At 38.4% G+C, this 20593-nt stretch overlaps 1 protein-coding gene and 1 pseudogene across 1 annotated transcript; both read right to left on the minus strand.

The window, feature by feature from the left end:
- Positions 1 to 3444: 3444 nt before the first annotated feature.
- LOC113654639 lies at positions 3445 to 7230 on the minus strand (annotated as a pseudogene).
- Positions 7231 to 12922: 5692 nt separating this feature from the next.
- Positions 12923 to 15994, minus strand: LOC125141283 (protein transport protein SEC24-like). Its single transcript, XM_047814256.1, has 4 exons — positions 15669 to 15994; positions 14596 to 14695; positions 13438 to 13964; positions 12923 to 13209 (listed from the first exon to the last, which is right to left on the minus strand). The coding sequence occupies exons 1-4, from the start codon at positions 15883 to 15885 to the stop codon at positions 12941 to 12943; spliced, it is 1113 nt and encodes a 370-aa protein (XP_047670212.1). The 5' UTR covers positions 15886 to 15994; the 3' UTR covers positions 12923 to 12940.
- Between the last annotated feature and the right edge of the window lie 4599 nt (positions 15995 to 20593).

Raw genomic sequence — 20593 nt, forward strand, 5'->3', positions numbered from 1 at the left:
ATGAGGTAATCTAGCCTAGCAAAGCAAGCATGGCATGACCCATCGTGACGTGCATAGCAAAAGCATAGCATAACCTCATTTTATAACATAGCGTAACACAATAATATAACCTAGCATAGCATAACATGCATAGCATATCGAAGCATAGCCTAACAGACTGTACTGCGCACCGTATCGATTTACCTTAAGGTCAAAGCGTCATCAAACCTCCTTTTCGGCTCAAGTATACTAATAGTAATCACGACCTCTTATAGTCCCATTTCGCGAAACCAAAAGGAGATTTGGTTTAAACTCTAATTAGCCGTCAAGTTTGAATTGCAGCAGCAAAGCAGAGGCAGCAGCCCCACAAAAGAAGATAGCTTGCGGTTTAAACTCCAAATAGCCACCGAGTTTAAATCGCAGTTGCAGCAATGCAGAGGAAACAGCCAAGCAGACAGACTGAAAAAAGCATTTAAATAGGGTGCCATGTTTGAAATGGACCAATAGCGCGCTTAGGAATCAGATCAGCTGATGGGCGGGGTTAGAAAATTGACAACAGCTGATAGCCGAGCTTGACTATGTGGCCTGCCTGAACTGACGCTGAACGCTATATTTATATTTATCTATATACATTATTTTCACTTATATTTTCATATTTTATATAGTTTTTTTATACAGTTTATACTTTTTTATTTATTTATCTCCTTTTGGTTTATTTTTTTATCCTAAATTGTGTTCTTTTTTTATGCTTATATACCGGACAGATGTAAAAAGCATGTCACTGCATGTCGTACCCTGTATGTACGTGTATGTGACACACAACTTTTGGTTTTTAACTTGGAGACTGTTTCTTGGTTTGTTATTTTATTTTCTTCTACTTACCCTAGAATTGTTTGATTATTTGAAGCAGATTTTATTTGTAATTTGACTTTACATATATTACACACATTTATCTGTATTACACTGCTTTTAATAAAAACAAGGCCTCCCATTGTGAGGATCCTGAAAAGACAAGAAGGTCTAAGTCTGACTCCTTCATCTAAAGATACAAACAATAGATTAGGTAGAAGAACTTGAAGAGGACCGAGGGACTTGGAAGGACACCTGCGTTCAAGGTAAGACCGACTCTGATAGTTGATCTTGTGTTTTCAATACTAACCCAGTTAGGTAATAATAGTGTGGAAGGTTTTCTACACAATCCCAAAACAAGTGTCACTGAGGGACATGTACGTCAGTATAAATGACTTCAGGTGTAATATCTTTTTGGTCAGAGCAGCGTGTCACAGCAGGTTAGAGTACAGTTATAGTGTACAAGGGATTAAAACCTTCATATTGTACATAATATGTGGACTCGGTGTATAACTACGTTATATTTGCACATAAAGACAATTTCACCGACTATTATTGGCTTTACGGACGTGACGTTTCCCAACTGGAGTCTTCTGAATGCTGACCTGTTCTGTATTATACAAGGGTAAGAGTGCATGAAGAGAACTATGAATGTAGACAACTCATTAATAAATATATAGTAATATTAATGTGGTGATTAGGCTTTTTTCTGGATATAACAATGTTATTCATCTTGTGTTCAAATTAACATTCATCCAAGACTGACAGCAATTAGCAGGAATTATTTATAATGGTCCTTGTTACATCAGGTAAGACTATTGCTAAAGATTCTCTTCAGTTGTTGTTTTGTCTGAATAAAAATCTAATATTTTGAAGCTTTGAATTCAAATGAACAATTTGATGGATAACATTTGAGTTTATATGAGTAGGAAAGGGAAAATATCTATAAAATGATAATTCTATAAGCTGTCTATAAGACAATGAACATATAGGAGAATATTGACATTTTGCTTCCACACAGAATCAACAATTATTGCTGATATTTTCTTAAAATGTTTCATTTATACAACAAACTATGTCTATAGAATTAGTAATCAATGCACATGACCCCTTTTTTATGTCCACTAAACACAATGTGAGTGACTATCTAAGGACAAATCAGAGTAAACATTTATTAGATAAAGATGTATTGGGCATTAATTTGCATAAATCTGTGTCACTAATCTGTAAACATGTCTGATCAGATTTATAGCCTCAGATTTACGTTGCCTCACTAACTTACCTTACTAACAGAATTAATGGCGTGCTGTCACTCATCTAACACATTGTTCAATTGGAAAGACATGAATGATTCACATTTATCATAGTGTGTTATAAACACATCTCCTACTGATGTGAGATGTAAAGCCATGAGCTTTGATTGTGAAGTACAGAGGTTAAGGATTACAGCTTGAATCTCCACTACATGACAAAAACACACAGAGAAACCTGACTGATGCACAGCGACTGTAGGGAGGGGTGTGTTAATGTATCCCTAAAGCAGGTACACGCATGGACTGTAACTGGACAAAGTGGCAGGTGTTACAATGGATGGTTGTCCAAATCTGATGGGGACAAATGGGGATAAAGTGACTAAAATAAAGTCTGACAAGATATTTTACATTCATACATTTTTATATTCTCATCATTTGTGAATATGAGAATCAGACTTCAGAGCAACTGTTCAAGACTGTACAAGAAAAAAGAACTGAAAAACATCATACAAACATCATATATACTTAAAAATATATACATGTTTACTATTGTTTTGTGAAGTTTAAAAGGATGTTACACTCACTCACTTTCTACCGCTTATCCGAACTTCTCGGGTCACAGGGAGCCTGTGCCTATCCCAGGCGTCATCGGGCATCGAGGCAGGATACACCCTGCACGGAGTGCTAACCAATCGCAGGGTACTCACACACACACTTTCATTCACTCACACACACTTCGGACAATTTTCCAGAGATGCCAACCTACCATGCATGTCTTTGGACCAGGGGAGGAAACCGGAGAACCCAGAGGAAACCCCCGAGGCACGAGGGGAACATGCAAACTCCGCACACACAAGGCGGAGGCGGGAATCGAACCCCGACCCTGGAGGTGTGAGGCGAACGTGCTACCCACTGTCAGCGTGCCCCCCTAGGATGTTACATTAAATATAAAATGAAATAGCAATATTATTATTATTATTGCCGTTTAAGGCAAAGACCAGCATTAAGGCGGTTCTGGTGCCAAGGCGGTGAAATGAACTTCCAATATAATACAGTTTATGCTTCAAAAGCGTTTAAAAATTAATTACCATTCACAGTAACTGTACAATAAGGCAGTTAGGTGTTGCTGGTGAAATCTGTGATAACTACATTGCTATTTTCCATCTAGATGTAATTATGAGGAAATGTAAGCTGAACAAATCAACCTCAGTTCTGATCAAAACTACTAAATATTTATTTACTAATTAATTAGTGTCACAAATCTGCATAAAAATACACACAAAATTATTTATTTTTAATAAATTAAAAAAATTATTTTTTACAGTGTTGGAAATGACAAAGATGACTAATAACATTGGCTTTTATGCATTGTTAGTATTTGTGTAGCTTTAGATTTAATTATTTCTCCCTAATTTATATATCAGGGCTTTTTTCTATTATAACCATGTTTATTCATTGCATGGCCATGATATGAAAAAAAACATGCATTCTTGTTGTTTATGGTTCCTTCCAATGAAAAGAGGTAAAATGCACAAATGCACATGGATTGAAAATGTCCAATATAAATGTCCAATTCTCCCTAGTAAACCCTAACCCATACGTTTATGTGAAGGTGAATATACAACTCTGTAGCTAGTGTTGTTGTTGTTTGAATCCACTAGTCACTAGTTGTTGTTTGAATCCACTAGTCACTAGTCATCATGATGTCATCATTTTGTTTATCATGTTTATCAGAATAGGAAACAGCTCTTTATGGGAAAATATGGATGGCTCTTAAAAGAGCCGTTTGAGGAGTAAAAAACATAAGAAACACGTTCACTTCTTCTTGGGAGCCTTTTTGGCCTTCGCCGTTTTGAGCTTTGAGGTGTTGGGCTTTACAGTCTTTACCTTCTTGGGGGTCGCCGGCTTTTTGGCTTTCTTGGGGCTTTTGGTGGCTTTCTCGGGGTCGCCTGCTTTTTGGCCCTCTTGGGGCTTTTGGTGGCTTTCTTGGCAGCAGTGACGGGCTTCTTCATCTGCTTGGGAGACTTCTTTTTGGCGACCACCTTTGACACTTTGGGCACGTCTTTCTTTGCGGGCTTCTTGACTTCGGTCTGCTTCTTGTTCAGCTTGAAAGATCCAGACGCTCCAGTCCCTTTGGTCTGCACCAGAGTGCCTTTAGTAACGAGGCCCTTGACAGCAAGCTTGACCCGAGAGGTGTTCTTCTCCACGTCGTATCCGCCGGCAGCCAAAGCTTTCTTCAGGGCGGCAGTTCTCTGGAACAGCAACTATGTCTGGACCAGCTGAGAGGATAAGCGCGAGGCTGGAGCGCCCTGAACCCGGCAGCACCTCATCCGCCGCCGACGATATTGACCTGAACGCCGGCAGCAGCCCCGCCCCCCTCCGAGGACCGTTCTGAAGAATTAGACCGCGCGCCGGCAGATCAGCATTAGGAGGAGATGAACTGTGACAGAATGAGTAACACCCACCTAACGGCTGCTCTGTTTATAAGCTGATGTTGTAATTATGCAGGAGAGAACAAAAATCATTTAGAAATGTCACAATCCTCAAAGACGCCATCAGTAAATAATACACGCTGCGTGCGTAAGGACCCTATTGATTGCCACAGGGATCACAAAAACGGTAGATGGAAAACCTCACAGGGATTTAACAACAGGATCAACTCTATAAACTCTACACACAACAATCGACAGAAAATGACAATAAATACGAAACATCAGTATAAATAAAGACAGAAACCATTACAAAATAGGAGCAGAGTGGGCTATTTTGCATATTGTTAATGACGCGATTGCGGAGGTATCAAAATACGTCTCATTGCGCATGCTTGGAAATAAAACGTTTAGGATTATGGGTAATGTAGTATCATATAACAACGTAATGATGACGTTACATCTTTCAGATAAAAAATAAGACTTATTTTAGTGAGGGTGCGGTGGTGGGCAAACTATGGCATCACAACGGTATCTTTCAGGAGCTGAAAAGAGAAAAAAGAGAAAAGCAGAGGATGAAAAGCGAGCTTAAAGTAAAGGTATGTTCAACTTTACATTGTTTAATGTGTCTGCTAATTTAACCCTCCTATTGTCCTCCTATACAAATTAGGAGCGCTGAGGCAACTTGACCTTGTCTGTTTGACTGCTTATAAAAAATTAACTATATATGATAGACTTTTTTTTTCACCTTTTTAGTCTAACTTGTTTCCAACATATTAACATAGATTTTGCAATATATATATATATATATATATATATATATATATATATATATATATATATATATATATATATATATATATTTGGTGTAATAAACCTTATTTATATACAAAAATACCTCATTTTAAAAAAAACAGAAATTTTGAATTATTTTCACTATAGAGGCACAAATGTTGATGCCACAAATGTTGAGACTCGTAAATCTCAAAGGCAGGAGATTGTTTTGAAACCATTTTGACCATTTTTAATATCAGCAAATAATAAAACCTGTTTTTTTTCCAGGCCAAATTGACTTGAATGTTTATAAATCAAAAATGCTACAATGATCACCATTCTGTGTGTAATATCTATTTTACACTTGTAATATCTATTTTGTTCACCTGATGTCATCTGATCAACCAACAACAGGCTACACACACACACACACACACACACACACACACACACACACACACACCACACACACCACTCAAAAACATGCCATAATTTCATGTGAACAAAACTTCATTTACCTCCTTATGTGTTTTTTTTTATTATACTTAACTTATGAACAATAAACCTTTTTTTTTTTTTGCCATGTTTTGAGTAAAATAAGCAGAAATGATTAAATATTATTTTGGATAACCACTGACCGATAAATGTCAAACATTACTCAGCATATCTCCAGGCCAAAGCTGACTGATGCAACTAAATTCATAGTTGTTTTCAATACTAAACCGTGCAAACTAGGACACATCCTTTAGTGGGATTGTGGGAGGGTTTCATACGCAATCCGAAAACAAGTGTCACTAGAGGATACGTATGTCAGTATAATTACTTCAACGCACACAAACAAACACACACACACACACACACACACACACACACACACACACAGGGTTCACAAGAGTAGCCATATATTTTTGAGAAGAAATGTTGTAACTCCTCCTCATGTGCAAGAGTCTTCATCATCTCCTCTTTCTCTTCTTGGAGCCTCTCTATTCTGTGAGCCTCTCACTCTCACCCTCCTAAAAAACACATGGGGCAAGAGAGGTTTAAACCTGAGGGCAAATGACACAAAAAGGAGACATTTCATGTATTTTTGTGTGTGTGTGTGTGTGTGTGTGTGTGTGTGTGTGTGTGTGTGTGTGTGTGTGTGTGTGTTTGTGTGTGTGTCCCTTAGTTCACATGTAGGGGAGAGTGGGGTAAGATGACCCAGTGGGTAAGTTGACACACCCCCTGTTTCTGGGCAACTATGCAAATTTGGTGTAATGTGACCATACATTCTGAAGGACTCCATCATTTGTAATTTTTTGTGAAGAGGAGAAGCACAAGGGACAAGAGATAAGTTGTTTTTTCACAAAAACACTTATTTGCTTGATTTTCTGCATTTCAGGTATATTCAATATTCAACAAATATTTGTGCCAAAACAAATTTATCTAGGTCTAAAGTTGTGTATGGTACATTTTGGTGATTTGTCAACATATAAAACCATGTGAATCATCAAACTAAAAGTTAGCCTGAATTGCTAAGCTAGGCCATTTTTACCAAAATGGTGGCTATGGGGCAAAGTGAGCCAGATGATGTGGGGTAAATTGAACCAGTGGTTGGATCAATGAAGACACCTTTGCAGAGTTCTTTGAACATCTGGTTCAGCATACCAAGTGCTCCTCTGACCATCTCATAGTGCTACTACTTGATTTAAGCAAAGAGAAAGGGGATTGTTATGCTTACAATTCCACCACACAAATCTCATCTCCTGAAGCTTCTGGACAAGAGTGTCTATGGTCCATTCAAGACCAATTACAGCAAGCATATACTGTACCACATCCCTGTATGTGTGAACGAGGCTTTCATGTCAGCAATGACACCATGGAATATCTGTTCTGGATTCAGGTCCACAAGGATTTTTTCCTTACAACAGAGATATTTTCTCTGATGCAGAGTTTGAACCATCCATGGTGTCAGACAGACCAAACCCTGATGTGCTGTCTACTTCTGTAGAAGATCAACCCATGGCTTCAACCTCCACCTTTATGTAGGATCTGTCCCACTGAATGATGTGCTGAAGAAGCTTCCTAAACCTTGAAAGGTTGGAGGAACTGCAAGGAGGGAGCAACAACTCATATTTCCCTGCAACCTTGATGGATGGAATGTCCAATAGTCATTTTCATTTTGCTGAGGTCTGAAAGTTCAAACTGTTCTTTTCTTCTCACAAGTTCAAAACTGTGAATCTGTTTAACAAAATTGGAAATTAGAACTGAACACACTGATGGGACGTTCTTTCTGCCAAACACGTTTGTGTGTGTGCGTGTGTGTGGGTGTGTGTGTGTGATTGGACATGACTTGATTAACAGCATAAGAAATACAGCATATAACCATATTTCTTGTTCCTGAAAACTATGCTGGCAGTCCTTCATTTAGAAATGTTTAAAACTATTGTTCACTAACCCAAAAAATAAAAGATTAAAGGTAAAATTCAACTTTAACTGGTTTGTTTTGTGTTGTTTGAGGTAGCTTTATAAATGACATTGTTTGGAAAGGTAAGAGTATTGTTAAATAACTTTTTAAAAAACTTTTCGCTCCTCCCCTCAATATATTCTTGTGCTAATGTTTCTTCTCTGAAACACATTTTTGACGCTAAGAGAATGTGATTAACATGATGACAGTTGATTGTGTTATGTTAAAACTGTATCGGTTAATGTGTTTTTTTTAATTATTCGAAACGATATATTGTGTCGTGATCGTGATGCTAACTGTTTAGCACTATATATACTAGTGTGTAGCAGTGAAGGAGAAGCTGACGCCGCATGTCTCAACTGTTTATGTCCTTTTCTTACAGGTATGTTGTTTAATGAGTTGTGTTTCAGAAAGAAAAGAGATTTAGCTCACTGGTAATTGATGTATATTGAACAGAGTGTTATAGGAGAAATAATTGGATTAAATTTATGTTGTCTGTGAAGCACGTGGTGCGGCCTGCACGTGGTACGGTGCCAATATATATTGTCATTCAAATGTCATTAATTAAGCTCTTTACTTTAGTGCATATCGATATAGATATCCTCTATTGTGTGTTATTTATTTCTGTATGTAGTTGAACATGCCATCACTGTGTTTACTGCCCTGCCACTGCTCTTCCCATCTGGCTCTGCAGCACCCAAGAAACTGGTCCCAATCAGTGAGGCTTTTTTCCATGTTCTTACGGTGAGTTTAACTTCATGATAACTTAGCAGGTCCCTAATGATGCCTACACTCACAATAAAGTACTTGTGTCTGTTTCCACTATGGTCTGTAAGTCTGCCCATACACATACTAATGGAATCTTTCACAGGCATATGTGCTAGGCAAAGGTTCTTTCTCTATTTGGGCATCGCTGTATCTGGGGCATCTGCTGAGATCTTAATGTTCTTGTGTGGATCATAATATCTGAGTACTGGCTCCTCCGTTATGATGCTCTTCAGATCTTGAAAGCGTCCCTCCTGCTCGTGAGACCACACCCACTCAGTCTTTTGCTCCAGGAGACATCGAAGATGTGCAGAAGGTGTAGACAGTTGTGGAATAAATTTGGCCAAATATGTGACCGTTCCAAGGAATCTTCTCAGTTTCTCTTTATTTTGTGCCTGTTCCATGTTAACAATTGCTGAGGACTTTCTTGGGTCTGGCCTGACACCATCCTCAGACAGTACATCTCCAACAAAAACTGTCTAATGAAATCTAGGACCTGCCTTAGCCATGCATCATGTTCCTGTTGGCTGGAACCCCACACGATTATATCATCCATCATAGTCTCCAAGCCTGTTAAATGCTCAAAGATCATGTGAATTGTCTTGTGGTAAACTTCTGGTGCTGACACAATGCCATACGGGAGACGGAGAAACCGATATCTGCCTTCTGGTGTAATGAAGGTGCACAGTTTCGAGCTTTCCTCCTCAAGCTTCATTTGCCAAAACCCAGATGATGCATCTCGCTTACTGAACCACTTAGCTCCAGCAAACTGAGACCTAATCTCTCTGGTGGGCAGTTTATACTGTTCATGTTTTATGGCCCTGTTGAGATCTCTTGGGTCAAGACAAATCCTTAAAGCTCCATTTTTCTTCAGCACAACGACTAGTGAACTCACCCAGTCTGTTGTTTCATCAATCTTCTTTATAACATTGAGCTTCTCCATGTGAGCCAGCTCCTCTTTACGTTTACCTCGCAGTGCAAATGGAACTTTTCTGCATGCATGTACCACATCCGAGTCCTTCAAACATCTTTGTTCTCCTTCAAAAATGTTAGCTGTACATTTTTCTCCACAATCACCATTTGTGTCTTTAGTACGTCTCCTTTGTGTTTGAGTCACCAGACATATTCCCTTAACTGGAACATTCTCACCAGTGTATCCTGTCACTTTCAGTATTGCTGAGTGAATTTAGCTTTTGACTTTGAGGGTTTTGTAGTCATCCAAAGACAAAAGGTTAACTTGAGCTCCAGTGTCTATTTTAAATGGGATTATAGTTTCATTTACAGTCAGTGGTACAAGCCATTCAGCTTTATCTAGTGTGTTGGTCTGTACAGAATCAATAAGAAAGTCCTCTTTGTTCTTCGACAGTATGTACTGTTTCTTTACAACATTTTGCAAAATGATTGTTTTTTTCCATAAGCTGGACATGACCTTGGCATGTATACTCCTCCACATCTGCCACATTTCTTTTGTGTTTCTTTAGCTTAGCAGACTGTTTTGTGTGCTGCTCCTCTCTTTTAATTGCATGCACAACACCGCCATCCCTGTGCAGTTCCTTAGCTTGTGCATGAGTAATTTCAGCAGCTCTACACATATTGACAGCTTTATCCAGTGTCAGTGCTGGTTCTCATTAACAATCTTTCCCTGAGAGCATTGTCGGGAATTCCACAGACTATTCTGTCTCTCTCACTAGTGAATCTCTTAAATGTCTGAATTCACAGCTCTTACTGAAAGTCTGCAGTTCAGCGAGGTACTGGTCAAAACTTACTGCTTGTTTTTGGTCAGCAGAGAAAAACTTGTCTCTCTCAAATGTGACATTCTTACTTGGCACAAAATATTCCTCAAATTGTTGCATTAGAAGAGTCAGTGTTAAATCAGCATCATCGAGTTGAGAGCTATTATATATATCCAGTACATCTTCACCCATCTTGTGCAAACAGATGGATGCTTTTAGCTTTTCATCATCTCCACCGGCACCGCTCGCAGTGTTGAATGTTGAATCTCAAATGTTGAATCTCTGTTTGAAACGTTTCCAGTTATCAGCAAGATTGCCGCTAAGCTGCATTGGCGATGGTGGATTTAGCTTTTCCATGACGGCAAACACAAGTTTTCTCTGTTTGTTTTGACGCCAACTCTTCCAACTGCTTTTGATTGTATTAATGCGCTGCTCACCTGCACTTGGCTTGTCACCCGGTGTTACGACCCCGAGTTACGTCTAGGGAGTTCTCGGAGTCAGCAACTAGTGATGACCAATGTGGGTGTGAATGGATGGAATAGACTAACTGGTTCAGTGTGATAATTACTCTAAATTGCCGACAACCGTAATTACATGGGCGAACACAGTGCTTGTGCTGAGGTTTTTCTTTACTGTACGAGGTGGTAGTTGTATTTACAATAATATATACACATATATACAAATGGTTTGTGCTTCTACAAAAAGCGGGACTGGAAATTCGGCGGCACCAAAGAAAAGAAACAAACAGAAATTCAAAACCTGCTTACCTAACACTGCTTTATATTAGTCACGCTCGTCTACAAACCAAAGTGAAACCAAAATCCTAACTACGCTATACTTCCCTCACTAACTAGAATACAGGGGGAGGCACCGCCCCTTACCTGAGGTCACTAGACAGGGAAGTAAACTACGTGATGAACAATGTATGAGCGCGCTCCTTCTTACCTCTTCCAGCCCCGTACGTAGAACAGTAGTAAACACCACGAACATAAATAGCACAGCAAAATACACAGCAGATCACTTTATCAATTCTCCAATAACTTTTCGACAAACAACCCAACAATGAGTCACTACGACGTTCGCGCTTTTATGGTTGCCGACTTCTTCCGGGGCGGTGTCCGTACGCTGCGTCTCCGCCCTGCTCCGACCGGTATTGGGTGCACCGTATTGCGCTCACGCAGCCAATCCGCTGTAACACACACAATCAAAACACAGTGACAAAATACGTGCCTTGGCATGTAACACCCGGTAGCTCACGTGTACATGACCATTTATCAAAGCTTTACGTGTCTGTTTCCCTCTACATGGTTCTGGTTGTGCTGGTGATTTCCTCACAAACTATTTAGTATACACCAGTCCCGTATTCTAACACCAGCTTATGTTTTGTCCAAATAAAACAGGAGCTTCAGCATTAACACAACTTTTATTAATAACCACTTTTAGCACACTTCAGTACCGCATGCTGCTTATATCTCTGGTGTTCCCTCGTCTAACGTCCGTCTAAACCTGGGGTTAGGGTTATACCCCTCGTCTAAACCTGGGTGAGGGTTAGGGTTGGGGTTAAACCTCGGCGAGGGTTAGGGTTGGGTTAAACCTGGGCGAGGGTTAGGGTTGGGGTTAAACCTGGGCGAGGGTTGGGGTTAAACCTGGGCGAGGGTTGGGGTTAAACCTGGGCGAGGGTTAGGGTTAAACCTGGGCGAGGGTTAAACCTGGGCGAGGGTTAAACCTGGGCGAGGGTTAAACCTGGGCGAGGGTTAAACCTGGGCTAGGGTTAAACCTGGGCTAGGGTTAGGGTTAAACCTGGGCTAGGGTTAGGGTTAAACCTGGGCTAGGGTTAGGGTTAAACCTGGGCTTGAATGGAGTCAGGGCCGCTCTCATACACATGTGGAGCTGCTCATTAGTGACCCTGGAACCATATTTAGTTTGGATTAATTATGTAATGATTAAATAATAATATGATTATTATTTTAATTAAATTAATAGAGATATTGTACTATTGCAATTATATACACTATTGTACTGTAAAAAAGAGTACTTATATATTCATAATAATAATAATGTTACAATAATATGTGAATTGCTTCTGATAAACAATAATTATAATTAAAAAAATTCTCTTTACAGAGCAACAGTAAAATTACAATACTAACATTATTGATGTCTTGCTTTCAAAAGTTAAACCACTGAGCTTTTTTTTTTTAGCAGAAAACCACAGACTTTTCTCTTTGTTGACAACAGATTTATAAACGATTCTTATTATGCATGGTTGGTGCACGTTGCATTCCCAAATGCAAATTATAAGCGACTCAAACTTGCAGAGACTCATTAACTGTGATGCAGCGCATTTTTACATTATCAGTTCTTGCTTTCTCTGGGAATCGAACCCATGACCCTTGGTGTTGCAAGCACCAACGCTCTACTGTTTGAGCTACAAGAAAACTAGAACTGATAATGTAAAAATTATATGACGGAGTGAACAGTTTATTACCGTTGAAGTTATTATTAGGGACAAGAAAATTTATGAAACCAAACCATGAATTTGTGACTATTACTATTACTGAGATAGAAATTACATGATGTTCTGTAAAGCAATAACATGATGTTCTGTAAAGCAGTTTAAAAAAAAACTTAATGTGGTGCCATGCTGACACAGCTAAAGTGCACACACAGAAAACCAATTCAGTTATCTTTATTTTGACCAAATTACTGTATTCATGTAACCAGTTGGTTGTGTCTCAAGTGAACATAAACAGGGTGTAAACTAGATGTTCTTACCAATTCTGCTTTAGAATCAGGATTCATCTTCAGCTCAGCCTCCAGGCACTGGAGAGACTCTACATCTTTGACAGGAAGATGATCTCTGAACTTGGCCCCATCATGGACATCAGGCCTTGGGCGATGTGTTGACTGTAGGATTCTCATAATTGTATTTTGCTGGTCTAGAATCATTTCTTGTTTTGTCAAGATCTCCCTTAGCAAAACTGAAAGAAATTAACATGCACATTAGCTGACTGACACATTAATCAAGTCAATGTGTTGCATTAGGACTTGAGATATTCTCCAGAACAGTTTAGATAATTTAACACATTATTTTGTAAATGCCATATGTCCAAAGAACATTATTCTCTACAGTCATTTAATCGTAGATATTAATAATCAAGAGTAATAAACCTGAGTTATCTTTAAAGTTGCACAATTGTATAACATACTTTGTAGTGGTTGGTTTCTCCTTATGCCAGATTCTGAGCCTGCTGGCTGCAAGTAATCTAAACTTGACTGGCTATTTGGCTGGAAGAGAGATGGTTGGTGATTTGGCAATGGCTGACTAGATAGCTGTTGGAGAGGTTTTTGGCTCCGTGCTGGCTGCTGACTAGCTGGCTGGTAGAAAGGGGATTGGTCACTTGCTGGTGGCTGACTAGCTGGCTGGTAAAAAATGGATTGGTCACTTGCTGGTCGCTGACTTGCTGGCTGGTAAAGAGGTGATAGGTCACATGCTGGTGGCTGACTAGCTGGCTGGTAGAAAGGGGATTGGTCACTTTCTGGTGGCTGACTAGATGTCTGGCAGAGAGGAGGTTGCTGTCTTGCTGAAGAGGGGCTTTGAGTTGACTGACTAAATGTTTGAAATGCTGGTGGCTTAATATGAGGCGGTGGTTCCAGGCCTTTCAAATTTTGCCCTTCATTATCATCATCATCATCGTCACTCAAAAGTTTAAAGTTTTGAAGTCTAAAGCTCTTCCTTTCATAGAAAAATAGAAATTGACACAAGGTTACTACTGCCATATACTGAAAAGGCTATTTGCTAAATTTAAAAAACTCAATAATAATAATAACAACAACTAGAACGTACATTTACTGAAGAAAATGTGAATGGTACTTGCACTTGAGGAAGTTCCCCTCATTGTTCTGAGTGTTTTGATATGTCACATGTCAATGTTGTAAAATGTTTTTTGATTTTGCATATTTTGGGGGTGGGGCTGCGGCACAACCGGAAGGCCAGTCGGTACACCAATTTAAAAGTTTGATCAGGGTGTCACCCTAAAGGAGCTGGCAGTGTTTGGTGTAGGTAGTTCAAAAGCTTGCCGAGTTATAAACCTACAAATTTTATAATGGGAGTCTATGGGGAAAAAAGGCCAATTTGAGACCCGGCACCGGAAGTACTGGTACTCTGATCACTTAGAAATAGAATAGAATAGTACACCACTCCACAATGAGCCGGTCAATTTGACACCTCATTCATGGGTCTAGGACAAAAGCTGCGGGACAAGTTATGCGTCGAAGTTTTGTGCGGGATAGTAAGAATGTTGCTTTGCAAGCCCCATTAATAAAATAAAACTCATAACAGAATAAAAATACTTTTGTGTGCTTACATAATTCGTCTAGGTTTTTTAGCCCCACTCTCTGTATCAGATTGAATGTCAGAGAAGAGTTCTGCTTCAGGGAGCTTTTTCCTGGCATCATCATAGTTGCCTAAAACACATGAAGACTAAATGACAACCACATAGTCAAAATAGTCCCTTTCACACATACAGTACATTCTTTACTGGTAAACTACTGGTAAATTAGTGAAACATTAAAATAATGTTGTCAACTTGGACAGATGAAACTAAAGCACCTCTCATCCATGTGGATAAAAAAAGCGGTTCAGTGTTTGAAGGGATAGTTCACCCACAAATTAAAATTCTATTACTGACTGTTATGTCATTCCAATTTTTAAGACCTTTGTCGAAGATATTTTTAATAAAAATCTGAGAGGTTACTGACCACCTGTAGACTGCTATGTCAATAATCCCAAAATTGCACACAAAGTATTCTCGTCGCTTTATAACATAAAAGTTGAACCACTGTAGTCAGATGGACTATTTACCACCTTTCTGGGCATTGAAAGTGTATATATAGATGTATGACGTTGCTGCATATAGATGGTTCAGAAACCTCTCGGATTTCATCAAAAATGTCCTCATTCGTGTAACAAAAATTAACAAAGGTCGTACAGGTTCAGAACAAAATTAGGGAATCAATGAAATAATTAAAATTTTTGGGTGAACTATCACTTTAAAGGTCATTTCTAACGATTGACATCAGAGGCTACTAGTACTTTGGTACTGATGTGTGAATGGTATCTTTTTCATTGCGTATTTGAACAGCACCTTTCTGTGTTAAGTGGAAAAGTTGTACGTGTCATTTTACAGTAATTTACTGGGCTTAGTGAGTGAAAGGGACATAAACAGAATAAACATAAGCATGTTTATTAAAACATTTATACATTTCATAACATTGTATAAAAATAGAAAAGTTGATAGAAACCACAGATATTATAAACACTAAAATATTTTTCTTTTGCAATAAAAATCTGTTTTTCTAAATTTTGTTGATAAAGCGCATGAGACATTAAATATTATGTATCGCATATATTTATTGGGGTTAAACATTAAAGAACTACCTGTTGTGTAGAGAAGCTTTACTTTAAAGATTTTCCACTCTTTCTTGGGTTTCCTTGCAAGTTTCACAGCCTTTGTGAGGCTCTCCCCTCTTAGGTGTGGCCAGACACATTGGTCACCATCTACCCAACCGCTGGGCACCACTTCCGCCTCATTTGTTTCCAAAAAAGAAACGATATGGAACATGCCTATTAATGAACAAAAAAAGAAAAAGAACATAAGTCTCAGAACTGAAAATATTGTTTACATCCACAGAAGTACATCATACACATTTGGTACTTAATAAAATATAACTTTGTTTGATAGTGAATCTATTAAACTGGCAATCGTGCCTATATTCAGGAAAAACATTATTAACCTTTATCTAACTAGGCAAGTCAAAAAAATTTAAATTCTGTCATTGTTTACCCACCTTCAAGTTGTTTCAAACCTGTATGAACTTCTTTCTTCTGCTGAACTCAGAAATAAGATATTTTGAAGAATGTCGGTCATTAACAGTTTATGGACCCCATTGACTTCCATAGAAGAGAAAAAACATACGATGGAAGTCAATGGGGTCCATCAACTGTTTAGTGTCCTGAAAGATATACAAAGCATAAAAACATATTGCTTGTTCGACTGATAATGCTTAAATATCTCAAATAAGTTTTTTTTTTATTCTCCTATTTTTTGCTCCGTTATATAATATTGAAATTTGGATGTCATTCCATTAGGCTATGTCACACAGTGAAAACATGCACACACAAAAAAAATGTTTGCAATGTCAGCTAAAACAACAATTACTATATTATTATTGACAATACATATCACACACTCCTACCTAACAGTAAGACCTTGTAGCTTGAACCTAATTTTAGCTCTTCAAAATGTTCTCCCAACTTCATAGCACCTTATCTTGCAATAACAACAGGTTTAATCAACTAGGGAGTCAGACATTTTGAATTAAAACAACAACAATTAGATAAATACTTACCAACTGAGACTTTTTTACTGGTTTAGCACCACACATCCCATATTTATTGTTCTGTTTCATGAACTTGCGCATAATGTAGTAATGGTAAAACAACAAAATTTTCTCTAAGAGGTAACCTAACATACTTCTCAATACTGCCATCAAACTCTGAGATGTGCACGTCTTCAGAGAGTTCCCTCACAACAAAAATTCCCAAATCACTTGAATTCATTGGATAGTCAAAGAAAGAGCTTCTATGTTTATACGCTTTGTACACAATAAATACTTTTCCTTTGCTCAAAATGATGTTCACAACAGTGGCAACACTATTCTGTATTTTCACACAATTGTCTCCTTCAGTTATTTTAATGACTAAACTACCAAGGAAAGCCTCTTGAAACTGGTTAACTGCTTTTGAAAATATCAAAGGTACAGGGCCATTGTTGTGTTCATGTCTAAGGGTCCTATGGATAGTCTCATCACGTGCATTGCTCTGAGCATTTATTTCGGATAGCCTGCGAATGACTTGGGCCAAAGGATTGCTAGGCCTTCTGAGAAGCTTTTTAAGAGTGCCCACCCAAGAAGTTTTCAAAAGAAAAAGCAGAAAATTCTTCTAAATTACCATGCTGCCTTACATCCTCACAGAGGTGCACTAATCCATGCACATTATAACAAAGAAATTCCTGACCATATAACATGCCAAAATGTTCAACAAATGACACCAGACATGTATGAGCAAAGTCATTTAACAGAAAGCAACATTTCCGACTGAGAAGAATATAAATAGAAACCGACAAAAGCATAAAATGGCAGCACACTGGTGGGGCCAGGACATTACAAAGGACCACTGGACCAGTGTATAACAAGAACTGCCTCAGTTCTGTAGCTTTCCATCTCAGTCTATGTGTTAGTGGTCTTGGTTTACGTGCAAAATCAGAAGGTATGTAAAATCTCAACCCTACAAGAGAATCTGAAATTACTTGACTTAGCCGGGAAGATAAACGAACACGGAGTGGCCCTGAACTCAGCCAAAGATCTAAAAGTCTACGCATCATCCCAAGACAAACCAGATGCATGTAGTCATGAGGAAAACCACCAACCATGTCAATGTTTGTTTCTATTAGAGGAGACTTGGCAACATGATGGTCTTCATCTATCATCTGCCGGAAAGAGAGGCCTGTCCTAAGTGGGCATTCATTTCAGGAAAGGTCATTCGGTGTTTGAGATACAGGCCAGTTTGAGTACATTTACCACAGGCAGAGTGGGCAGTGTGACTCTTGATGGCTTTTATAAAAGCCCTAGCAGGTGCATCACATACAACAGAACTAACTTTTAAAAAGAACCATTTGCCTTTAATCCCAAACCTACAGCTCAGTGTTTTCAATTCACTTACAAGATCTTTCAAATATTCGTTCAAAGATTTGGGTTTTGAGCTACCACAGAACAGTCCGATTACGAAGGACCTCTTTACTTTACAGTCTTGAATAATACCAAGTATTGGCCAAAACTGTACAGAGTTACTATTAAACAGTGGAATGCCATCAAAGTTTAACTGCAGTCTAAAAATGTGTTGTTCTGGAACTTTGGACCACATGTTTTCAAATGCTGTCTTTAGTGAATTTAGTATACCAAAGTAATGGAAATCTCCACCAGCTACCATTTGAGTCTTGTAAGAGGTTTTTGTTCTAAGCAGTGTTCTACCATCTTTAGGAAGGAAAGGGAGATGCACCCTAAGTATGGTCAAAAGGGCAGACAAAGCAATCCGAGAGATTCCAAAATTTACAGCCCAGCCTGCCAGTGAAGCAACCAAATCACCACTCACTAAATTCCCATCATCAGATTGGTTATCATCAGAATCCACCTCTGATGATGACTCAGCACATGGCTCTTCAGAATCTGACACATGCCTGGTAGATAAATGGTCTGAGTGTAATTTCTCCTCACTATCTTGAACGCAACCAAGGGAGTCAAATAAGTAATTTACTCTTTTAACAGCCCTCCTCCTAAGGTTATTTGGTTTACATTTACTGTCAATGTCCATAATGATAATTTGAAGGGAAAAGTCTCACCGAATAAATCAATAAGAAAAAAACAAAAACAAAATATGTTGTAAAAAAGGAAGCACGGTTAAAAGCAGGCAGGCTACATAGTGATATCAGGCATAATTTCAGATATTAATACAAGTGCAGAATTTTAGTTAAAATTATATAAATTATAAGCACATCATATAACACATACAGTGAAGAGATGGGTTTAGTTCACTTGGTTTCATCATGGCTACACTAACTTGTGGGAACATAAAAGAATGAAAAAATTGAAGCACTGTTTATTTGATTTGTATCTTTCTTATTATAATAATTGTCATATTGCTTATTATTTGCATCTTTGCTTATTTTAATAACAAAGACAAAATAAACTATTAAATTACTCAAATCATGAAATAAGGATTCGGTTACAACCCAATTTTCCTCAAAATCAGCTTTCCTCCACGGTGAACAAAATACATAAGTCTCTATAACGGGCATAAATTTCATTTAACAGTAGGGGGGACAATAAATATAAAATATCTCATGAGCAATTTTTGAAGGGGGACACAAATAATACAGTCAAATTGTACTTATAAAGACATGACCCCACAGTGAAAAACTTTGATTTTATCATTATTATTGTAGCATTGAGACGTGTCATTATGGTTATTTTCAGTTTGGACGTAGCTCAGTGCTCATTTAGTAAATGCACAGCTAAACAATATGCTAATTGTGGCTGGTAATGTTAACATTATGCCAAGTCATCCCAAATAAAACAATGCATGGGAAACGGCTTTGGTGTGTTAGTTACAGTGCACTATGCAACAAGCTATTGTAAACAAGCTAATGTTAACTAGATAAGTAAGATTTTAATCGCTAATATAGCAGATTGATGGAAAATTACATCGGTAATCAGCATTTTTGCCGCAACTAATTTATGAATGAATCTGCATCAACTACATTAAAGAGAATCGCTTTATTTAAGGTGAATAAAATCCCCTACGTTAACTGAGCTGCAGCCACACAACTGACTTGTGTGTGTAGAGTAGGTGAGATGTACTGGGTAAGGAGGCAGTGGGTCAAACCACTGTGAGGAAGGGGAGGGGAAACTGTGGGTCAAACCACTGTGAGCATTTTTAAATGCATTTTTTGAATTTTTTTTTCTACTTCCACAATTATTTAGGTATACATATATTTTTTTACAATAGAGAGTGCAATATTTAAAAAAATATTTTTTGGGGGTGGGGTGGGGGGGCCAATACGCCCCCCCTCCCGGGATTTACACCCATGGACTTTTGTCCACCGTGAAGAAAAGCTGATTTTGAGGAAAATTTGGTTGTTGCCTCTCTAAATTACTACGATAAAAAAGACGTGTTATTTGTGTAGTAACAGCATTTGGCTCAGGAGTTATTCACTCGAATATGTGAATATGTGGCCAACTTTACTTAAGTACTGTTTATAGCCAAAAACATCGGAATTTAAAATGGCAAACTAGCAAACCCCTAGCGTACATTAACCTATTGTTAAACTGAGGAAAATATTAGCTAATTTGACCCCTTCCTCAATTAAACTAATAACTAAACACTTAATAACATGCAATATTGACACATAATGCTGCATATTTCAATTATATGACTTTAAATTGCCAATCACTTACCTGAACGTAGTCTACAGAGTCGGGAGGAAAGCAGAAATGCCGCCCGCTGCCCGTGTCTCAGTAGAATTCGCGCTCACTCCACCAATAGGAGAGAAGATGCATAGCAACCTGAGGTGTGGAACGGCGGATGTCTGCTGCACTTGATATCAGGTGTCCTGTGTTTTTCCACGTATAAGCCAAATGTTTACCACAAGTCGGTGTTTCTCACTGTGTGCCGTAGCTCAATCACGTATGGTTCTCATGTGTTCATTGTTATCTGGGCCATATACCTCAAAATGAGTTGTGAACCAA

Source organism: Tachysurus fulvidraco, chromosome 1 (assembly GCF_022655615.1).
Source record: "Tachysurus fulvidraco isolate hzauxx_2018 chromosome 1, HZAU_PFXX_2.0, whole genome shotgun sequence".
Classification (NCBI taxonomy): domain Eukaryota; kingdom Metazoa; phylum Chordata; class Actinopteri; order Siluriformes; family Bagridae; genus Tachysurus; species Tachysurus fulvidraco.

Bases quoted from the DNA above. Each gene is read 5' to 3' on its own strand.
- LOC125141283 (XM_047814256.1), bottom strand. From the start codon at position 15,885: ATGTTCTTTTTCTTTTTTTGTTCATTAATAGGCATGTTCCATATCGTT. The intron at 14,696-15,668 runs GTAGTTCTTTAA...CATGTGTTTTAG, and splicing joins AAAGCTTCTCTACACAACAG to GCAACTATGATGATGCCAGG. The intron at 13,965-14,595 runs GTAAGCACACAA...TTTCTATGAAAG, and splicing joins AAAAAACCTAGACGAATTAT to GAAGAGCTTTAGACTTCAAA.